Source organism: Apaloderma vittatum, unplaced genomic scaffold (genome assembly GCF_000703405.1).
Source record: "Apaloderma vittatum isolate BGI_N311 unplaced genomic scaffold, ASM70340v1 scaffold17375, whole genome shotgun sequence".
NCBI classification, from domain to species: Eukaryota; Metazoa; Chordata; class Aves; order Trogoniformes; family Trogonidae; genus Apaloderma; species Apaloderma vittatum.
This window is the reverse complement of record NW_009717821.1, coordinates 8,189-28,248: the sequence shown is the minus strand read 5'-3', so window position 1 is coordinate 28,248 and position 20,060 is coordinate 8,189. Positions and strand designations below refer to the sequence as shown.

The window sequence follows — 20,060 nt, the reverse complement described above, 5'->3', positions numbered from 1 at the left end:
AATATCTCTGAACGAATTTAATATAACCTTCTCCCATTTGCCTCTCTCAATTTATTAAAGGGTTGATTTTTGCCAAATCCTTGAATGGTTTCAGAAAGCAGTTTGAAATATAGAAGTAAGAAGGACGAACTCTAATCCCTCCTTCACGTAGGCAAAAGTCCTGGAAAAAGGGTCACGCAATGGTTGACCACATGGAGGGGACTCTGCTAAGCAGGCTTGGGAGCACTTTGCTCAGAGCATCTGCCTTTTTGGAGTAACACCAGCGGGCAGGTGGAATGGCAGAAGTTGCACCAGAGGCCAGCGCTGCCTTGCTCCTCAGCCTGGATGCTCTGCTGGAGTCTCGTGCCCTGGTGTTCCAGAGCAGCACAACTGACAACAGCCAGTGACAGCGACATTACCTTGGTGATGGGGGCTTCAATAGTCATGGAATGTATCCTGGCCATGGAAGAGTGCCGCCTTTGTGAGCTGCCTGTGTGGAAAACAAAGCAGAATCTGTATCCCGATCTCAGCGACAAGGCACGACAGGAGGATTCAGCCAAGAAATCTTGATTCATTTTCTGGACTACTTACCCCGCTGTGCACTTTAGAGGCAATCTATTTCAGAAGGCATACACATGCTTGTTGTGCTGGGGACACACAAGTGCAAAGAGATCCCTGCGGAACGACTGATATCCCTGATTAGGGATAAGCAGCTGTAACAGCCTGGCAAAATCAGGGCATGTTTTTCTATTTTAAGTAATTAAAATGTTCAGTTAAAAACTCAGTTAAAGCACTATACAGATGTGTGTGTGCATAAACTGGCAAGCACAGGTAGGTAACTACTGCACTTAGCTTATTACAGGATAAATCTACTTCTGCTGCCTGGTGCAACATCACAAGTCATAATGAGTCAGCTTCCAAGCTGAGATAAATCAGTGAGTCTCCTTTGAAGTGAAGATAGCTATGCCAAATTAAAACACCAGAGGTTCTGGCCTATTACTCATTGGAAATTGAAAAACTAATGTTTTATATCGGTTAGCAATTTTGGTTCTGTAGAGAAAAGGCCAAGATGGGATTTTTCTGGATAATTATCCAGAAATGTTGTGCTACTTATAAAATGCAGACACATCTCTGTTACTCTTCGTGCTGAGCAGCTCTTAAGAAGAAGAATCAATGCTATTTTTGCTATACTGGAGGATGCCACAGACCTACTTCCATATGTCACTAGTGCATGCTGCCTAGACTGTCATGATGTATGCTTTAACAAAATCATGTAAGTATCAGCCACGGATATGTGACTTATCTATCATATTTGGGGTGATACACATACATACTCACGTATATTTGTATGTATACCTATGTATGTACACAAAAATGATTATATTTAGAAATCAGAAAAATCTATTTGCTTAACATACCATCACTCCCTCGGGATGTTGTGGATCTGACATCTAGTGATCCTTTCCTCCTGTCTTTGTGTCTGCAAGTCTGAATATCTGTGAAGAAAATGATATTTTACAATGACACTAAGTTGCACCTAAGATGTGTGTTAAAGGAACGGAAGCTCAGAGAAAGCCTGATGGCAGCTAAGTGACATTTACCACAATGCTGCAGCAGATGAGAGCCAATGAAAGCTCCTTCTTAAACTCTCACCCAAGTACACTGTTCATGAACCCAGCCACACTTTCTGGTGTTCTAATTGTTTTTGCAAAAGGGATCTAGCAGTGTGGAGGGAAAAGTTCCTCTCTTGACACAGTGACACAGTTGCAGCTATGAAGACACAGTGACACAGTTGCAGCTATGAACACAACTTGTGCAGCACACCTGAGTTCACTCCGCTAACAACTGCCACAAAGAACTGGTGGACCAAAACTGACTGCACGCTAGCAAACTAGGCAACGTTTCCCAGGTCCCTTATGGACTCCAACAGATAAAACCTGTGCTACCAAGGCTACAGTTAACAAGTACCGGCAGCATGGATGTGTATCAGCACTAAATAGGTGTCTTAATGAATGTCTTGGATGCCAAGATATGGATGTCTTAACTGAAGGGCTGATAAGTGGGATGAGGGTGAATGGTAGTGTTGGTCATCCTCATTTCCAGCCACATGCAAGTACCCCACAACACAGTTAAAAGCAATGCAGACATACATGCCACCAGCTACCAACTTGGAGCCATATTACTCCATTTTCAAGCATGAGTTGCTTTATGTCGCTTCTGAAACAAATGAGGCAGGCAGAGAAGCCTTGTATTTATTTTCCTGCCTTTTGAGCTCATTCTTGGCTTATCATTAGCTGAATAGTACTGTTCAGACTGTCCTGTGCAGCTGTGGTTTTCAGTCAACAACAGGCTTTATTCTTTCCCCAAGTACGTTCTCCACTTATTAGGACAGAAGAGATGCGTCATACCTGTCTGAGATTCAGCCTGAACACGTTCACATGTCTTCTCTGCCTACAATTTAATATGAGAAATCCAGTTAGTCAGAACTTTCCTATTTTTTTGGTAATATTTAGGGCTGAAACTAAAGCATGCAGAGCACTGTTTTCACTTACCTTATTGTTGTCATTGCACAGTCTACTAATTGACACATAGTGTCTAATCTTTCTGTAGGCAAAAAACAGTGTGTTAATTCCCATCCAAACCTCAGCTCTAATTCAGTGCTGATAGACAAAATGGGTAAGAGCAACAAATTAATATAGGACACATTCTGTTCCAGTAGGAAAGGGTCAACTGGGAATGAAAAAAAACCCAAACAAAACAGTTCTGCACATGACAGGGAATACAAAACAGAAGCATCTTTTGCAAAGAATGTCTCCTTCTCTTTCTGTCTGCATGCCCACCGCATAACCCACTGCTTATTCGCGGCCCCCCCGCCCCAAGCTTCTTCTGGGCTGCTGTAGGATGTTTCAGGTATGATATAAAAGCAAAACACGCAACGGTGCAGTCCAACAATCAAAACCTTCTATAGGATTCAGGGTTGCAGCAACCAAAGTGAAAACTACACCCTTGATTACCAGGAAACTTTCTAAGCCAGGTTCAAATGGGCTTAGACTGTTCCATGAGTATCAATGTATGCAATACATATTGGTCTTACAAGTTTGGCATCTTAAGCTGAAAATATGTTTTCACTCTGTTGATAAAGAGTAGAGAACATGAATTTCTTCCATGGATGAAATCAAGTCAGAGTACTTTTTTTTTTTTCCAGGAAGCAACTGCATGAAGAAGCTGCATTTGGCCTCTCCTTCATGAAGACACACCTTTCTAACTGATTGTCTCAGCCAAGTCTGGAAGATAATGTACTGTTCTTTTAATTAATGTTCGTGTTGCCTTAGAGGGCTTTGAAACTACTACTGCCTGCAATCTGATCCACTTTCTTTCCCAATGTATTATAGAAGGACTCATCATAAGTGTACCAATAACTGAAATATACCTGTGTCCTCCAAATGCTCTATTTGGGGACCAAGTGGAAGCTGCACAAAAACCAAGACATGCTTGAACTTTGACCAGGATCAAAGCATGCAGTGACTTCGTCACATAAAGACACTTGGCAATAACCACAGAGGGACACAGCACCAGTGTACAGCTGAACAGGACATAGGTCCAACGCACAAAAAGAGAAGAGGGTGCACTTGCAATTCAGGGAGTATTAGGAGTCACAAGGGAGCACACCTGCATCTTTGGCTCTTTTTGTGGAGAGTTAGGAGGACTTCACTTTTCCTGCACACAGCATGTAAAGTTAATTTTGCCTCAAAGAATTAAACGCAGAAGCCTGAGGCTCCCTTCCTTGCATAAGTTTCCTTCATACTCAGCAACAGGATAATCCAATGTCTGCTGAAAGCAACTGAACTCTAAACTCTAAACTGAGGTTGGATTCAGACCTAAATCATGGTTTTAGCTTTCTCACTTACCCTCCCTGTCCGACAACAGGTAGTATCTTCACATTTTGTTGTATGCTGTCTCCGTTTTTCTTTTTCGCATAGTACATTCCTTGCCATTCCTGAAAAAAGGAATTCAAGTGGAAGGAAGTTCAGATAAAACAGGAAGAGAAGCTATAGCTTCATACCCTTTTTCACTGAAAGCCATCTTACAGTACAAAACCAGTCAGGACTCGTTAAGCTGTGCCTGCCCTCAAATTTCTCCCCTGTAACTAACCAGCAGGTCAGTCTTCCTGCCAACGCACGGAGAACTTCCAGAGGGGCAGATTGTGAGTGCCCTGACAGCAACAGCCAAACCTCACGTGCTGTGGGAATCACAACAGAGTATTCTGTTCCCAATCCTAACCTCAGTGGTGTTGGGGGTCACTGCGGGGAGACCTGGCAAAGATTCCCACAAGAGCACAGACCAGGCCCTGCCTGGAGCAAGAATCCCCCAGGGGCTCCAGGCTCTGACAGTGTGCGGACCCCCCTGCCCTGGCCCAGGACCAAGCACTGCGCCGCCGGGACTGTTGCGCTGACTTGCCTGACTTTCTCCCTGACTGCCTTGACTCCTCCCAGGACAGGAAGGTCAGTGAGAAACCATTATGCTGACCTGTCGCCTTCACTTCTGGACTGCATTGCCTCTCCTCCAGAGTTGGGAAGTCTTATCACTGGTTAACAATATATATAGCTGTGACTAAAAGTGCTTTGGTATCCTAGCATGTTTACTTTCCACGCTGTCAGTTCAGTCTTAAAAAGTGGCAGCGCTTTATCCTGGTTTTTTAAAAGCAAAAGAGAGCCTAGTTGAATAGCTACTGGATTCCACCTCCCATCTGCTGACCTCCCCTCTAAAAGCACTCTGATTTCAGAGTAGAAAATTTTTTAAGCGTCACATTGTCACTGCCAGCATCATTGTTTTTTGACAAAATTCATAAAGGGGAAAAAAAGACAGAGTAGAAAGGAATTTTTCATTTTGCAGTGAGAAGTCTCTTGATTTTTCCTCTGGAAAGGAGATCTTTGTAGTGCAAAGTCTCATTTTCTCTTTCAACGAGACTTGGGAAATGTCCCTTCCTCCCTTAAGACACACTTTAAATGAAATACTGTAAAAACAATCACTTCTGCTATTTAGAGATTTTAATTCCAGAAGGCACTGCCACGATCTAACATCCAGCCCCAAACCACCTTCGGAGAGAGGAGCCCACGCCTGCTCTGCGAGGTGGGAGCCTCCATGCTGACACAGGCAGACACGGTGCAACGTGACCCACTGGGACATCGGCCCCTTACCTGCTGCTGCCTCCCCATTTCCTCAGCACACTGCTGCTGCTTCTCAACTGTGCTACAAACACCCCACAACACTGACAGACCTCTCTGGGCCTCCATTTGTGTGTAATGCCTGGACTAGAGTTGCCCCCTCGCAGGACTATGTAGGAAAACTCAGAGAAAGCAGAATTTGGGAACCCTGGGTCACTCATTTCTGGCAGCAGCACAGAGGCCAGTAACCTTCCAACAGTCGCTTCTAACCTGGCAGCCAACAAGATTTACAATCTTGCCTACATGTTTCCACTCCTAGAACAGTTGTTGGTGGTCTTTTTTAATGGATGCATATTTTGAGCTGGGCATCTAATAAATTCCAAGTGATTAATAAATAATTGTTTCCATATTGCGTATTTACTTAATACAAACTAGCCATGCCAATTGCATTCTTTCAGTTGAGTTCAACATACTGTAGATCAGATCTTACAAACACGTGAAAATATCTTTGTGACGCACATAATTCATGTTTATTTATGTTGGACTGACAGATCTCACAGTCAGGCAGGCCAGAGCACAGGTACAGAGAGAGCAGTTCTGCATTTATGTTGATGGAGCCAGCAAATAAAGACTCCAGCCCGCACAGAGCTGCACGGTGACAGGCTGTGCAGAAAAAAATACGAAAAGGCTTTTCTGAGGAACTGTCAGAGAAAATAACCGTGCATAACAAATTGTGAAGCAAGCATGGTATCTTTTCCTGTAAGCTGCATAAGGAATACAAATGAAGATAAAGCAAATATCACAAAATCCAATGCTCTCATAATTAAAAGTATGCATATCAATAGTTTCCTGACAACCAGGATGAGGCAGAAATGAGTAATTGATCTCTAACCCAGATAATAAACCTGGAATATGCACAAAGGGAGTGAAGTCATAAGGTACAGATTGGATAATTCCTGCATTGAGAGTGCATCCTTTTCAAGACAGGTTATTCACTAATGTGTTCGTCTTAGTAAACAGATCGATCTTTCAACTTGTGAATTTCTAAAACCTGTGAAACTGTGGCAGGAAACGTGCGAGAGAAAAGGTCAGCAGAATTCTGACAAATAGGAGGTCCAAGCCAAACTCCTGCTGGTAGGTAAAGTTCTCCCAGGGACGTTACTTAAACATATTTTAAGAACACCATATGCTCTCTCTCAGAGCCTCTGTCAGCAATCCAACAGACAAGAGCTACTTCACAAGATGTGCTGTCAGTCAAGCTCATCGTTACGTCTAAATTACAGCCACACAAGTTCAGCCATCAGTCTCTTCTGCAGGGCCTGGCGTGCTGGGACTGAACGCAGAGTAAAACCCAAACACGTTAAAAATAAAGTTTCACTCTTTAGAGAGTGAAACAATGCCGAGGTTTCAAAGTTCACTAAGAAGGCCACAGCACACATGTATCCAGCAAGCACTCAAACACATATAGCAAGTAATCCCCCGATTCAGCCTTCCTGTTAGATTGGGGCTTCTTGCAGAAGACAGTAAAGCTCAGCAATCTACTTGCAGAAAACCAAGCAAACCAAAATAAACACACGATGTCATGAAAAAAATCTTATAGAAAGCAAGACTGAATTAGGAAGGAGTTGCCATAACCTTTTATCATGGAGCATGATCGCTCTCCCACCCCCTGTGTAGAGACAGCTATCTTGCAACTAATTCCCAAGGAGTGAGAGGAATTGTTCACCTTGTCTGATTTATCGATAGCTATCTATCTCCCTTCAGAAAAAGCAAACCTAAGATAAAGAACTTTGTGTCAAACTGCAGGGATCAGAGGCAGCAAGAACTCCAGTCAGAATTGCACATTTCTTCTTAATGGATGTTATTTAAGTCATGAAACAGATGAATGAATAAAGTACAACTTCTTTTTTAACTCCTGAAGTATGGATGGCTGAAAATGCCTTTCAATAACGCTGGCTTCTTGCAAATTACAGCCAGCTGTAGTAACAAAAAATGAACTTCCAGAGATTTATTTTTTTGGCTGAGAGAAACATCCTGACCAAAGAATCTCTATGTACCACGCAATTAGCAATTTTTTGTATAATGCCTATGAACTTTTGGTTGGATATACCAAACTTATTCACAGCACTGAGTTTGTCAGCACTTGAGAGGAAATGCTGCAAGACTTCTAAATTTCTAAATTTCATTTTAAGACTAGAAATAGATTTTATATAGCTTACATTTTTCTATTATTTTTGTTGTATTTCTTTGTTCAAAACAGAAAAGTCAAACCTGTTGACAGAATATCCCAGTAATAGCTGGATTTTTTGGTATGCTATAATCTACAGTAGCCAATATATAACCTATTGTAATGTGAAACAATCTTAAATTTAGGATATAAGGAAACCACAAGCCTGAAAACAGCATCCAGACCACGTCAGAATGATCCAGACACAAGTTAAGCACCTCTGAAAATGCTATAACATCTCAACACAAACTATGTTAAGGTAAAGCATCTTCAAAAAGCTGCAATATTTCAAAGGTTGCTCTGCAGCTAACTCTACTCACAAATACATCCTGTAAAAATTTAACTTGCAATTCGTTTTTCTGTTAATATGTAAATGTAAGGCTACATAGATTGCATACTATAAAATGTTCCAAAGGGAAATACAAAAATCATGTAAGCAGAATATATCCACCTAAAACATCCTCAATTGTTTCAGGCAGACAGGTTTAAATAAGTACTATTTCATTAGCCTTCACAGCTGGAAGTCCTAAAGCCAGGAGTAAAATAAGTACAAGGAGAGAGCTAGATTAGAGTTAGATTTCTATCATTCATAGAGAAAAATACATTTCTGTTATTAAAGGACACTGAAATATTAAAAATTTGATCAATCCCTGTCTTGAGAATTGATGCTGTGGATTTAAAGCCTGACACATCTAATGTATTTGAATTATGACTTAATAAATACTCTCTCCTAACACTCGTTTTGTGTTACACATATTTGCTGAAATAATTTTGCTGAGGCAAAGAGGTGTGAAGCACCATAACCCAGGCTGTTGTCTATTGCTGGGATGTCTTCAAAAGGCCAACACCTGCAGAAGTGAGCGACACACCCTTGTTGAAATGTACCTGCAGTCTGCGCCCGGCCAGCGTGCAGCTTTTGCTGCCCAGTGCTGGTGTCAGTACCTTGGTTTACGGAGTATGACTCACCACAGCTCTGCCTCGGTGCTTTTGCATCACTGCCGAGATACACAGGGCGCCGTGATTCATTTTAGCATCTCCCTGCTCTGTGTCAGTAACACGCTGCTTTCCCGCAGACCGTCGGTATGACCCAACTGCCTGTCCTGACTCAGGTCTGAGCATGGGCCGTGACGCATCCACAAACACACCAATTCCCAAATCTCTTTGCGTGACCTCCACAATCTTTTTCCTATAAGGCACTATGACATGTTCAATGACATCAGAAGCATTTACACTTCATTGTCAAAATGGAAATAAAGGCTCCTAGATGGATCCTCACACTACAGCCACAATAGTCCCAAAGGAACATCATGGAGCTACGGGGCAAACAGCAACATCTCTCTGTGCTGACCTCCCCTGAAGCCAGCTGCATTTCCTCACACACAAACATTTCTAATGGAAATCCATTAGACAGCTCCCCTGTCATTAGAGAATAAAACACAGCAGCAGCCGGCATCTGACACTGCCTATTACAACAGTCTCTTCTGATACTTTTACATATTGGACTTCTAAATCAGCTTCCACATTTCATGCTGAAATACTTCAGCATGGTTCTTTTCTCATTTACTTCATGGTGGATAAGATGTTCATCCATCCCGTTTCTCTTTGTTATTCCCGCACTTTCTGCTACAGAGAGCATATGTTGTAAAGAAACATAAATCACTTATTTCCATAAAACACGTACCTTTTGCAAGCAAGAAAAGAGAAAGAAGCCCTTAAAAATAGCATTTTTAACTTTCTCTTCTTGTTTGAGTACGAAAGCTGCAAATGATAACTGTCTGTGAAGCTGCAAATTACATCATGTGTCATTCCTGGGCAATAATAAATTTTACAGATAGTAAATGATAAATGATACAATGCCATTACTCACCTTTCCTATCTTTATGCAGGAATTAATTGTATCTAGGAAATCAGCTTTTTTTTCACTTATAGGCACTTCTGTTAATTCTTTTCCTATTAGTTCACCTATTTGATAGCCCATCATTGTTTCAAAAGCAGGATTGACGTACTGTGAAATAAAAACAAACAGAAAGACATTCAAGAGAATACTTAAAGCACATCAGAATCCCTTTTTTTTTATTTGCTAAACAAAGCAAAGGTTTTCTCAGCCTAAAATAAATCTCTGTATGCCATGCTCCTGAGAGAGATGCCTACATATTTTACTTCGTGAAGTAAAATAGGAACGTCCATGCTAGAGGAATTGTACAGTGTGTGCATACGAGCAAAGAGAGGAAAACTATGGAAACAGCTGTGTATTATGTATCCACAGGGTTCAGACAGACAACATGAGCTCCTGAAAAGTGAGCTCTACCAGTTCTCAAACCTATTAATCTTAAACCTACCTCAGCGTTGCTAAAAATCACAAATTAGATGGTGAGATATCATAGGAATATTAACCTTCTATTGACAAATTCACCATCTTATCATGTGTAAGAGCAAACCATCACTATTCCCACAGCCATGCAAAGCCCAGCCAAGCAGACTGGAAGAAGTGGAATCTAATAAAGCAACTTTCTCTCTGAACTGACTGATGCATTTTGATGCAATTATGTGGCTCTTGTCCAACAAAACTGAAGACTGATACCCAAAGTCCACACCTTCACGACCCTCTCGCTAGCTGAGTTACAGCATGAATGGCTCACAACTTGCAAGGTTTCGATGTGAGAGAAATGAAAAGGGTGCCACTGGATGCCCTCTGCTCCTAAAAGTTCCTCCCTAAAGGTTCCTTACAAAAGCTTTCCATGCTATGTGAGAAAGCCCTGACCCCTGGAGCTCTGGGACTATTGCACATGTCATTTCTCTCATATTCTGGGGCTGTCAGCACAGGGACAAAATTTGGTCTGAAAAAACACACTTCAAACAACTTCAGGATGTGTTCTGTTATTTTTGCAAAAGGGATGAAGAAGGCACGTCCTTCAATGAAATTGTCATTGTCAAGATTACGGTCAAGAGAGTACAATTTATATGCATGTTATAATTCCTAAAGGCTTCGACTGAGACTCTTTACTGATAATGAAATCACTCCTTGCAGACTTCATAGCTGGGGATGGAACTAACTCCCTTATAAAGATAAAGCTTTTCAGGACTGCAAACCTAAGCACAATTGCTTTTCCATTTTTTAAAGGAATTTTTAAGAGAGGATTACATTCAAAAGCAGTTGGCCCGAGAATTGCAATACATCAAACAGTATCAGATTTAAGCAAAATAAAAAGGTGTACTACCTTTATTTAAACAGAATATAATTGGATTTGCTTTTCAAGAACGTTATATTAACAATATTTTTGGGAAAGAATGTATACAAGCCAGTGGTTGCATTCATTCATGTTATAAAGGCATCATTACAAAAAATAAAACCAAGAGAATAAATACTTATTAATTCAGAAACAATCTCCCTTAAAATTTACTTGATTTGTGCAATATATTTTAAATGGAGAAAATTCTACTCTACAGCTAAACCCCCTCAGTGTTTTTAGAACCATTCAGGTAGGTTATATTCTTGTACAGTAAGGAAGAGTAAGAGTAATCATGAATGAAATAAAATACGGTCAGTCCACAGAGCAATTTTCTGTACTTATAAAAATAACTGGAACAAACCTGTATTACATGGTCTTCACTTGTGATCTCAATGGCTTCTTGACTTTTCTCTAATGCTGTAAATAATGAATTACATGCCCTGAAGACCAAAAAAAAAAAGGCACTTGGTTAAATTTAATCCTCATAATTTTTACTGTATATGACAATAAGGTATTCCAACTCCATACTGAATAAAGTTGTACTTAAATGATTAAAATATTTTCTTCAGCTAACTGACATTCTGCAATTAACTACTGTACAGTAAAATAAATACTCTTTTAAGGATGTGGCTGAATTGGCATTTTTTGTTGATAATGGTTTCAGTAAAATTACCTTAGTTTGAATTGTGCCTGCACCTCTCCAAATTCCAGCTGAATCAACTCATTGTAACAGGCCATTATGTTAGAATTTTCTACGTATCTCTGCAAATAAAAGGTTAGAAACATTTCATTAATACATAATTCCATACTCAAAGATATGAAGCTGTCTTCTTTGGCTTGATAAAGAATTAAGAAGGAGTAGATATGCCAAAAATTATCATGTTGTAATGCAAACAACATGAGATTGTTTTTGGGGACTAATAAAATTCTTCACGCAACTGCATTTTGAAAAGGTGATGGATCCTCATAGCAATGAGGTTCAACCAATCTGTTTATACTCTGCAATTGTCCAAATGATCAATACATGAAATGAGCTACTTTCCAAGAAGTTACATGCCTTCATGCTACTTAGTTATATAACTGTGAAAAAATTATTCTGTGTCTCCAGTCATCAAAATTTGAGATTATTATGAGTTTCCAACTGATAGTATCCCGAATTGTATACACAGAAGAAAGCAAAATGTCCTGATGAATACACCTGCTGTTGAATACAGCTATTCACTTCGGGGCTGATATAGCAATGATCTAGGTATCTTTGATGTTTTTAAAAAACATCTCATATTTACCAGGTATGAGTCTGAATGGTAAATCTTTGTTCAAGCTAAACTGTCACAGGCATCAATAGTTTTGGAGGGAGGATTGATTATCAAAGATAAGTCACCAAATCAAGGCTGCTAAAGAAAATGTTCTGCTTTGCCATTAGTCTCATCTCCAAGGCTCTGATCCATAAATAATTCAGAACCTGTTTTGGATTACTTACACGCCCACTGGAATGACTCTGCACATATAAGCACAGTTCTTTTCAGGCTAGCATTGCCTGTATTAGGACCTTAATACAAATAAGCGAATAGGTGCAAACTGATTGTGATGGGATAGCAAAAAATCTGGTGAGCACACAACCAAATATTCTGAATCACATTGTAAATCGTGCACATTTTTGTTCCATTGTCAGATTCACACAATGAGGAATCCACTTAACTGACGCACTAATAAGCACCTTTCCTGCTTAATTGGAATAGTTGCCAAGGAACAGATTCAATGTAAAACTTTTCAGGTACCTCCAAACAATAGATAACAGCACTTGACAGTGCCTGAAGCCTGCTTACAGACGGGAATTGGCATTTGATAGAAGAGATTTCCCACAGCACTTTCCATTGCTCATTGCAAGCTCAACTTTGGCTCTGCTATAGTCACTGTCAAACCTTCAAGCAGAGCATCATATACTTGCTCTGAAAAAAATGTATGAAGTGGAAAAGTCTCAGCACCACTTCTTGTATTCCTGAGAATATCCACCTACTTAGCCAGCGTTTTTCTAATTCTATCCTATGTGTGGTAATTCAGAACTGCTATATATAGCTATATATAAGCTATATATGAGCTATATATAAGAAGGAGCAGCATGAATGAGATTTACAGGTCACTGACAGCCACACTTCGAGGTAGATTCTTGCATGACAAATGCGCAATGTCAGAGCTACCCAGCAGAGTATAAAACAAACATACCCTTGTGAAGCCAGCAGAGATCAGGGGCAATATTGATGACTCTTCACGATCAGCGTGCCTTTTACAGAAGGATGATAATGTCAGAGGTTATTTCCGTACAACTGAGACCAAATTTCACAAGTCACTGACATACTTGTACCCTAGACGTCACACTAAAGGCTAATATGGTTAGATCCTTATAGGATTTATGAATAAAACGTACTGGTTTGAGTTTCATAAGCTTTCATCTTTGGCATGGATAACCCAAAATACTATTTTCCTTTCTGCATGTAATGAGTCGCTTACCTCACAAAAACCCTAAAACTTCAATAAAAGAAATTAAATACCAGAGACTGTTGGACTATTCCTTCTTTTTTAGTGCTGGATTCTTCGTTGCTTATGCCATCCCTAATCAAAGATGCACTTGAAATTCTACATGGTCAAAGTTTTAAGAAATTACTTGCTATCTGAGTACACCAAATCTTAGGTGGGCAAGTCAAGATGCCTGAATAAAGACGGATATTTTAGTGTTGCCTACCCAGTGCCTTCTACTAGGACATTTGGTGGTGACATACTCCTAAAAGGAGATCTCTGAATTTTGACAAACTTGCCTATACTAAGTGTTAGAGGACACTCTAACATGTGTGAATGCATGGCTGGAATCCAGAAGAAAGGCCATGATGGTAACTTTCTGTAAATGAGCAGATAGAAATCAGTGAAGTTTAGCAGTAACTTTAATTTATGTGTGAAGTTTTGAATCTTATGGCACCTCTTATTTTTGTTTTCCATGCACTTGTTTCTTATGTATGAATGATGCCTACTACAGCACAAGTTTTGCTCAAGATTAAGCAGAGAGAGAAGGGCAGCTGTCAGAAAAATCTCCCCATTCCTCATGCCAGCTATCTGGTAATGCTGCCTCCAAAAAGCACAAATAAGAGGACAGGCATTCTGCAGGGAAAAAAAGAAAAAAAAAACCACAACAAAAACCAGTGAACTGCAGGAAAATGAAGGAGAGACCCTCCGTATGCTATTGGGCAAATGTCAGGCTTTTTCTCGAATATGCTTCTTAGAGCAAGAAAGGAAACGTGTGGAAGTTCTCTATCTGTGAAATCCTAAATGGCAACCCAAGAATGCTTGTGTTTAGCACATGGGAACTCGACACAGTCAACTCAGTCCCAGTGGCAGCCAAAGGCACTTCTGAAGCTTCCAGCAGCCAGGGCTACCAGACACATCTGAAAAGTTTGAGAACTCAAGCTTCTGAGACATTGCGGCGGCACAGGGTTATTATCTTGTCCCAACACACAAGATGAACATTTTGAAATGACAAAAATAAATTGCAGGGAAAATCTCCTTTTGAGCAACTTCCTAAATGGAAATCAGCAAGCCCAGCTTCTAAGCTCTCCTCACTTTTGAGAGGAACTGCTGGCTCACTGAACTACAGGTGCCTTTCTCTATGATGTACGTAAGATGCTCTTGAATTAGTTTGCTCTTTCACTCCTTTTTTTTCTTTTTTCTTTTGTATTAGTTTGATGAGAGATAATTTTGACTGTAAAAGCAATGATTACCAGTCAGAAGACTTCCCAGCATAAAAATACTAAAGAAGATATCCATGACAGAATCCCTTGAAAGGTTTAATGAGGATCTTTTGTTCACTAGGGATAGTGGTGGAAAACAGGATTTTCAATGGAAAATTTCAACATCTTAGAACTAGTTTTCAGAATAAATATTTTCTGAGAAATGGACATTCCCATAATTGTACTTCAAGGAAATTATTTTCTATTTACTTCATTCAGATTAAATATATTGCATTCTTGTTTCTTGTATATGATTTTATGACATACAAGTAATGTTTTTAGAGGGAGAAGGAAGGAAAAAAGCTTATGCACTGCATTACTGAGATGTCATAATATAGCTTATGTTATTTTTAAAACTTCTACAGTCAGATGCCACTTTGATCAAATTGTTCTACACCTTTTTTTTGTAACTCAACAGATCTGTTTGCACTGAGATTAATCAGACTGAAAGACAGATCAGGAAATGTTCAAAGTGTTATTTTTATTAACACCAAAATACAGATCTATGAGTTTTGTATGTGATGTTGCAGAGGTTATGTGAAATATACCCCTAAAGCCTCCAGTGATCCACAGAGGGGAAAAAACCAAAACAAACCAAAAAAACCCTGAAGTGACACCTCTTTAGTAATAACTACAAATCAAAAATCCTGTCCCCATAATGCGGTCTATATGGTATAGAACTCTATATGGTATAACACGTTATCAGTAGCACAGTAAGAAGTCCTAATTCAAGTTTTTTTAATGTAGTATTTACTTTTCTGATGCTAAGATTTACATTTTGTTGATCACATGAAAGTGAATATATGAGTATTTACCTTCGTACTACACCAATAATGACTGTATTTTCTGAGGGTTTCGTTGTTCTGATAGACCTTTAAATAAAAGGGAAATCATTTTTTCAAGTTCATATTGCAGAAAACAAGACACTACAAAATCTTCACTCAGTACTTTTCTTAAAATGTCTCTTTGAAACGGTTTAACAACTAACTGAAACCCAAATCTTGAGCCTGCTGGACCACTAAGAAAGGAGAGTAAATTTAGCAGTGTCTGAGGCTCCATAAAAAAGACAGAGACAATGTACATTAATCTAAAGCTCAGATACTCTCAGTGGGGGAATAGTGAAAATCCTCCCCTCTGAAATGGCATGTGATGGACTTGTTTGAAGGACTTGGCCTCACTCCTTTAAGGAGCATTATACTTTATTCCAGGACAGATTGGTAAAAATGTAACAAGGGGAACAGCGCTGATATCTAGTCTTTGCCTGAGAAAGATCTTATCTAGCTCCTTTAGTTTAGCAAGAAGAGCCTTTGTCCCACTGCCCTGAACCCACCATGCTCACCCCGGGGTACATAATCCGACCCTGCCAACCCCACCCCACAGGCTGTTTAGTCTAGACACATTCCCAAGGGGTATTTCACTGGAAAGTCACTGAAGCAAGGCACCTCTGCCTGTCAGGTCTCTGTGGAGAGTCTCAGAAAGGCAAATCCTTTCAATTCCTTTTCATACTTTACGGCAGTGTGTGAAAGTATTTTTGGAATCAGTTTGCAACTTTGCTCTTCATAACAGATTTTCAAATGTTGTAGGTATGGAAACGTGCACACAAAACACTGCCTGTTTGCATCTGGAGTTACTCAACAGTAAGTGACATTTAAAAAAATTCGGAACACTAAGGAAGTGAATGCATTCATTAAATTGCTCTGTGGCACATGCGATCTTTGCAGTTAATTTAATGTGCAAACAAGGAACCAGTATTTGAAAAAAAACCAACAGTTCACCATGGCAAGAAATTTGTATGCTATGGCTCCGAGCCAGATTGAGCTTCAGATATCCTAGCACACAACCAGAAACACTGCAGCTATCAGATGTAAAGCACTGAGGTATCATTATTTGACGTCATCAGTGGACATCTATCCAAAAAATACTGTTGTTCAACAGATTTTATAAAAGGGTCATATAAAAGAAAAAAAACTTTTGATGATGTGCTAACTGTATAGTTAAGCATTAATTACACTGAAATGGTGCTTACCTGCATAATGCTTCTGCATCAAAGTATCTGGAATGTCTATGATCAATGATGATAATGTCATGGTGTTTATCAAGAAAACATTCTAGTGCAGACTCGGGTGTCCTGGCAATATTACACCGAAATCCAGCTTTCTCACACGCCCAACAGAACCCGTTACTCTGGTTATCTTCTTTGGCAAACACTAAAAGTACCTAGGTTAAAGACAGACAGTCAGTCGTTTCAAACAAGTCTTACATATACAGTAGATTCCATGATTTTGCCTGTTCTTAATGTCTTTTAAAACCACTCTAAAAGCTTAATCCATTATTTTTAACAGAATTGCTTTCTACAGAATATTGCTGTTGTGGTGTTTCAAGAGGATAAAACAGTCTGCCAGAACCATTTATATCCACATGGGATGAATAAGTTTGGGACACCAGCTACAATTGGGACGCTAGCTTCGGCAATCAGTTGAGACTAGATGCCTACATTTCAGACAGTTTACGTGAAATAACAGTGACGCTACTTTTCTTCACTGATACTGTCTCACATACAACCATTTTCTTGGGTTATATTTTTCTTGCTAGGATCATATTCTAGAAAAAATAATGCTGTGGTTCACCTTATGTGAATTAATATTTAGCAGTGCTTCAATGGCATGGTGAAAAAATGTGCTTTATGCTCCATCTCATTCTAGTTCTCTGGGGTACTGGGTGCAGCCCACTCTGTGAGGTTTCTGGAAACTGCAGACAAGCTGGTCGAGATAAGCTCACACGAAACTGAAGTCACAAGCTGTACTTCTGTGCCTCGTCTGCAAAGCTTGCCTGGGATTTATATCACAGGAGGAGATTACTGTGGCTGAAATCTAGAACTGGAAGTCAGACCCACGAGCCAGTATTTGTTCTGTTCTAACTTGCCGTGTAACATTATCAAAGAATCATAGAATGGCCGAGGCTGGAAGGGACCTTAGAGATCATCTAGTCCAACCTCCCAGTCATGGGCAGGGACACCTCTCGACTAGACATGGGGACCGAGCGGGAATCGAACCCGCGACCTCGGTGTTGGTCATTGTTGCCAGCACCGTGCTCAAACCACTGAGCTAACATTAATCTCTCTGAGCCTTTTTAAAATCAATACAATATCTACATACTCCAAGTATGATAAGGCTCAATTCCTTCTAAAATGTATTTCAAATTCTAGGTACAGAATATAAACATTAAGTCTGCTAAAGAAGACTCTCACTGATGTGATTGTACTTTGCATCAGGACAATATTTTGCAGAAGAAAACTTCTTCTGCCTGAAAGAATCCACAGAATGGCAGACTATAGAGCTATGTTAGTGTTGATTTTGAGGATGACTCAGTTTATGAAGCCTTTTGGGAAAGGTGGATAACTAAACCAGCATTTGATCTATTGTCCCAAGACACCAATCCTTCAGTAATTTAATCAAACCGCACTTAGATATATGCTTTGGTCAGACAATAATGTGGAGCATGTGTAACTAGCACCACATCCCACTGCCATTTATCTTCTAGGTGATTTTAGAGATTCCGGTGCTGGTTACACTTTGGACAAGGGTGATGGAATGTCTACCAGTAAATCTTGATGTTTCCATGTAATGCATATTTCTCTAAGAATGAAGGACTTTGTACTCGTTCAGTTCAGATTCCTTTTATAGCAACCTGCAAAACTGTTTGCGAAAACATGTCATACTTTGGGCTATATTTAGTGAAGTTAGTTTAGAGCACTCTTTAACAGTGGAAGAATGGTTTTCAGCAACAGCACAGAAAGTCAGCAGACCTGAGTTATGTGATTGACTCTGGCACAAATGTGAAGTTGTCCTACTTCTCCTTCCCTCATGCCTGCCAGCTATATTAGCAGGATAAATTGGTAGAACTTTAGAGTGGCCTATGGGCAAAAGTGATACAATGATTAATAACAATAAAGGAGGCAGAAATACTCAAGGAACGTTTCTAATTCATACTTGGCTAACAGCTGTATGAATCTGTCCTAAGATCTGATGTTCAATGATATTATTCTCTGTTCTGATAGCTCTGGAAGATGTTGAACTGGAGTTCTTCAAGAGAGACATTTTCAAATCATCAGGTCCAGATTACTCTCACTCAGAAGTTTTGTTAATTACTGCCTGAGGAACACTTTGAATTATTAATGGTTCTATATGCCTTGTGATACAGAATTTTCAGAGCAGTCCAAAGGAGTCATGTATCTGCAAACTTTATACCTATACCAGACAAAAGAAGGGCACAGCTGACATTCAACCTTTCTTAATAAAGAAATAAAGGAGGATCATAGAATCATAGAATGGCCCAGGCTGGAAGGGACCTTAGAGATCATCTAGTCCAACCTCCCTGTCATGGGCAGGGACGCCACCTCTCGACTAGACCAGGCAACACATGGGGACCGAGTGGGAATTAATTCCAGTCAACAATGAATAACAGAAAAACATACTGTGCCAAGCTGACTTCATACCTTTTGTGATGATATTGCAAGTTTGGTTGATGTTAGTAGTAATGCTGGTGCAATAGACCTTGACAGGACATTTGGCTTAGTATTACTTTGATGAGATTTTGATTAAGAATTGACTACCAGCAAACTACAAAACAAGGCACACACTAAACTGATTACAAGCTAACTGACAGCACAAAGAACTGCAGATAGCTCTATTTTTATGAGGCGGGATTTTTAGGATATCATGTAATGTTGTCATAAAAATCTGTTAGATGCACATTGTTGACCTGACAAAAATGCTTTGAGAAGACCTTTATACCTCAAAAAACACAGTCATAATTTTTAAGCTAACATCTGTGAAGTTTTAGAAATTAAGATTTCAGTTTGAAGTGTTGTATTACCTGAAGTTGATTTTGATGAAGTCTCATAGGGCCAAACTGCACATCTGTTACTGGTGCCTAGAAGAAATAAGAAGGGACCTTATTAATACATATTCACCTAGGGAAGAAGAAAAAATAGCTCTGTTAGAGAAGACATTTCTTATTTAACACTGTCTCACAGATATATTGCTATCATTATGAGGCTGCTTCTTTGTAAATTTATATGATAAGCTGCTTTAACACAGTTAGAAATCAACAAGCTATTCTTCAAGTCATTTTTTATTGTTATTTTAAACACAAAGTAACAGATTAGTCATGAAATTTTGGTAGACAGACTGTTACTTTCCTGTATCCTCTGTATCACTGCAGCTGTTTTGCAAAACATGGAAGTGTTTAAAAATTGCTTTTTTTAAGTCAAAAAAACCATTAAATCTCCAGGAGAAAGGCAAAAATATGTAACTCTGCTTTTAGAATTTCACATGTAACAGAAGCCCAGGAGTAGTACAAAACCACACTAATTTCATTTCTCTGAGAGCTTTTTGCTGCATTCCCTCCTTCCTGCCCAGCCCCTCCAGGGAAGGTTTCAGAACTCAGATACTCGTACTTGACGACGCGTGTATTCAGCACGCAACTTTGCTTTGAAACTCCCTGCAACAGTACTGTCATGTGTCCTGCTTTCTGTATGCCACCGATTCCCACGTTAGATTCTGTTCAAGTGACCCAGGCCAAAAGTTTAGCTTAGGATGCATGAACTGAGCTGGGATCCTTCCTTGTCACGTGCCACTTCAAGGAATGGAGGCCAATTGCCAGAAGTGTTGTTTATCAGAAC

At 39.7% G+C, this 20,060-nt stretch overlaps 1 protein-coding gene across 2 annotated transcripts in view; it reads right to left on the bottom strand.

Moving 5' to 3' along the window:
• The window catches only part of PDE8A (phosphodiesterase 8A), a 35,688-nt gene extending 16,394 nt beyond the window's left edge, over positions 1-19,294 (bottom strand). Inside the window, exons 1-12 of one of the 2 annotated variants that reach the window (XM_009870051.1) lie at positions 19,253-19,294; positions 16,404-16,594; positions 15,193-15,249; positions 12,825-12,882; positions 11,275-11,363; positions 10,963-11,041; positions 9,239-9,376; positions 3,888-3,976; positions 2,532-2,583; positions 2,388-2,430; positions 1,398-1,475; positions 399-469 (exon numbers count right to left, since the gene is read on the bottom strand). In XM_009870051.1, the coding sequence (XP_009868353.1) occupies positions 399-469; positions 1,398-1,475; positions 2,388-2,430; positions 2,532-2,583; positions 3,888-3,976; positions 9,239-9,376; positions 10,963-11,041; positions 11,275-11,363; positions 12,825-12,882; positions 15,193-15,249; positions 16,404-16,594; positions 19,253-19,279 (972 nt within the window). In that variant the 5' untranslated portion in view covers positions 19,280-19,294. The remainder of the gene's footprint in view (positions 1-398; positions 470-1,397; positions 1,476-2,387; positions 2,431-2,531; positions 2,584-3,887; positions 3,977-9,238; positions 9,377-10,962; positions 11,042-11,274; positions 11,364-12,824; positions 12,883-15,192; positions 15,250-16,403; positions 16,595-19,252) is intronic. The other variant, XM_009870052.1, reaches the window with a different exon arrangement.
• Between the last annotated feature and the right edge of the window lie 766 nt (positions 19,295-20,060).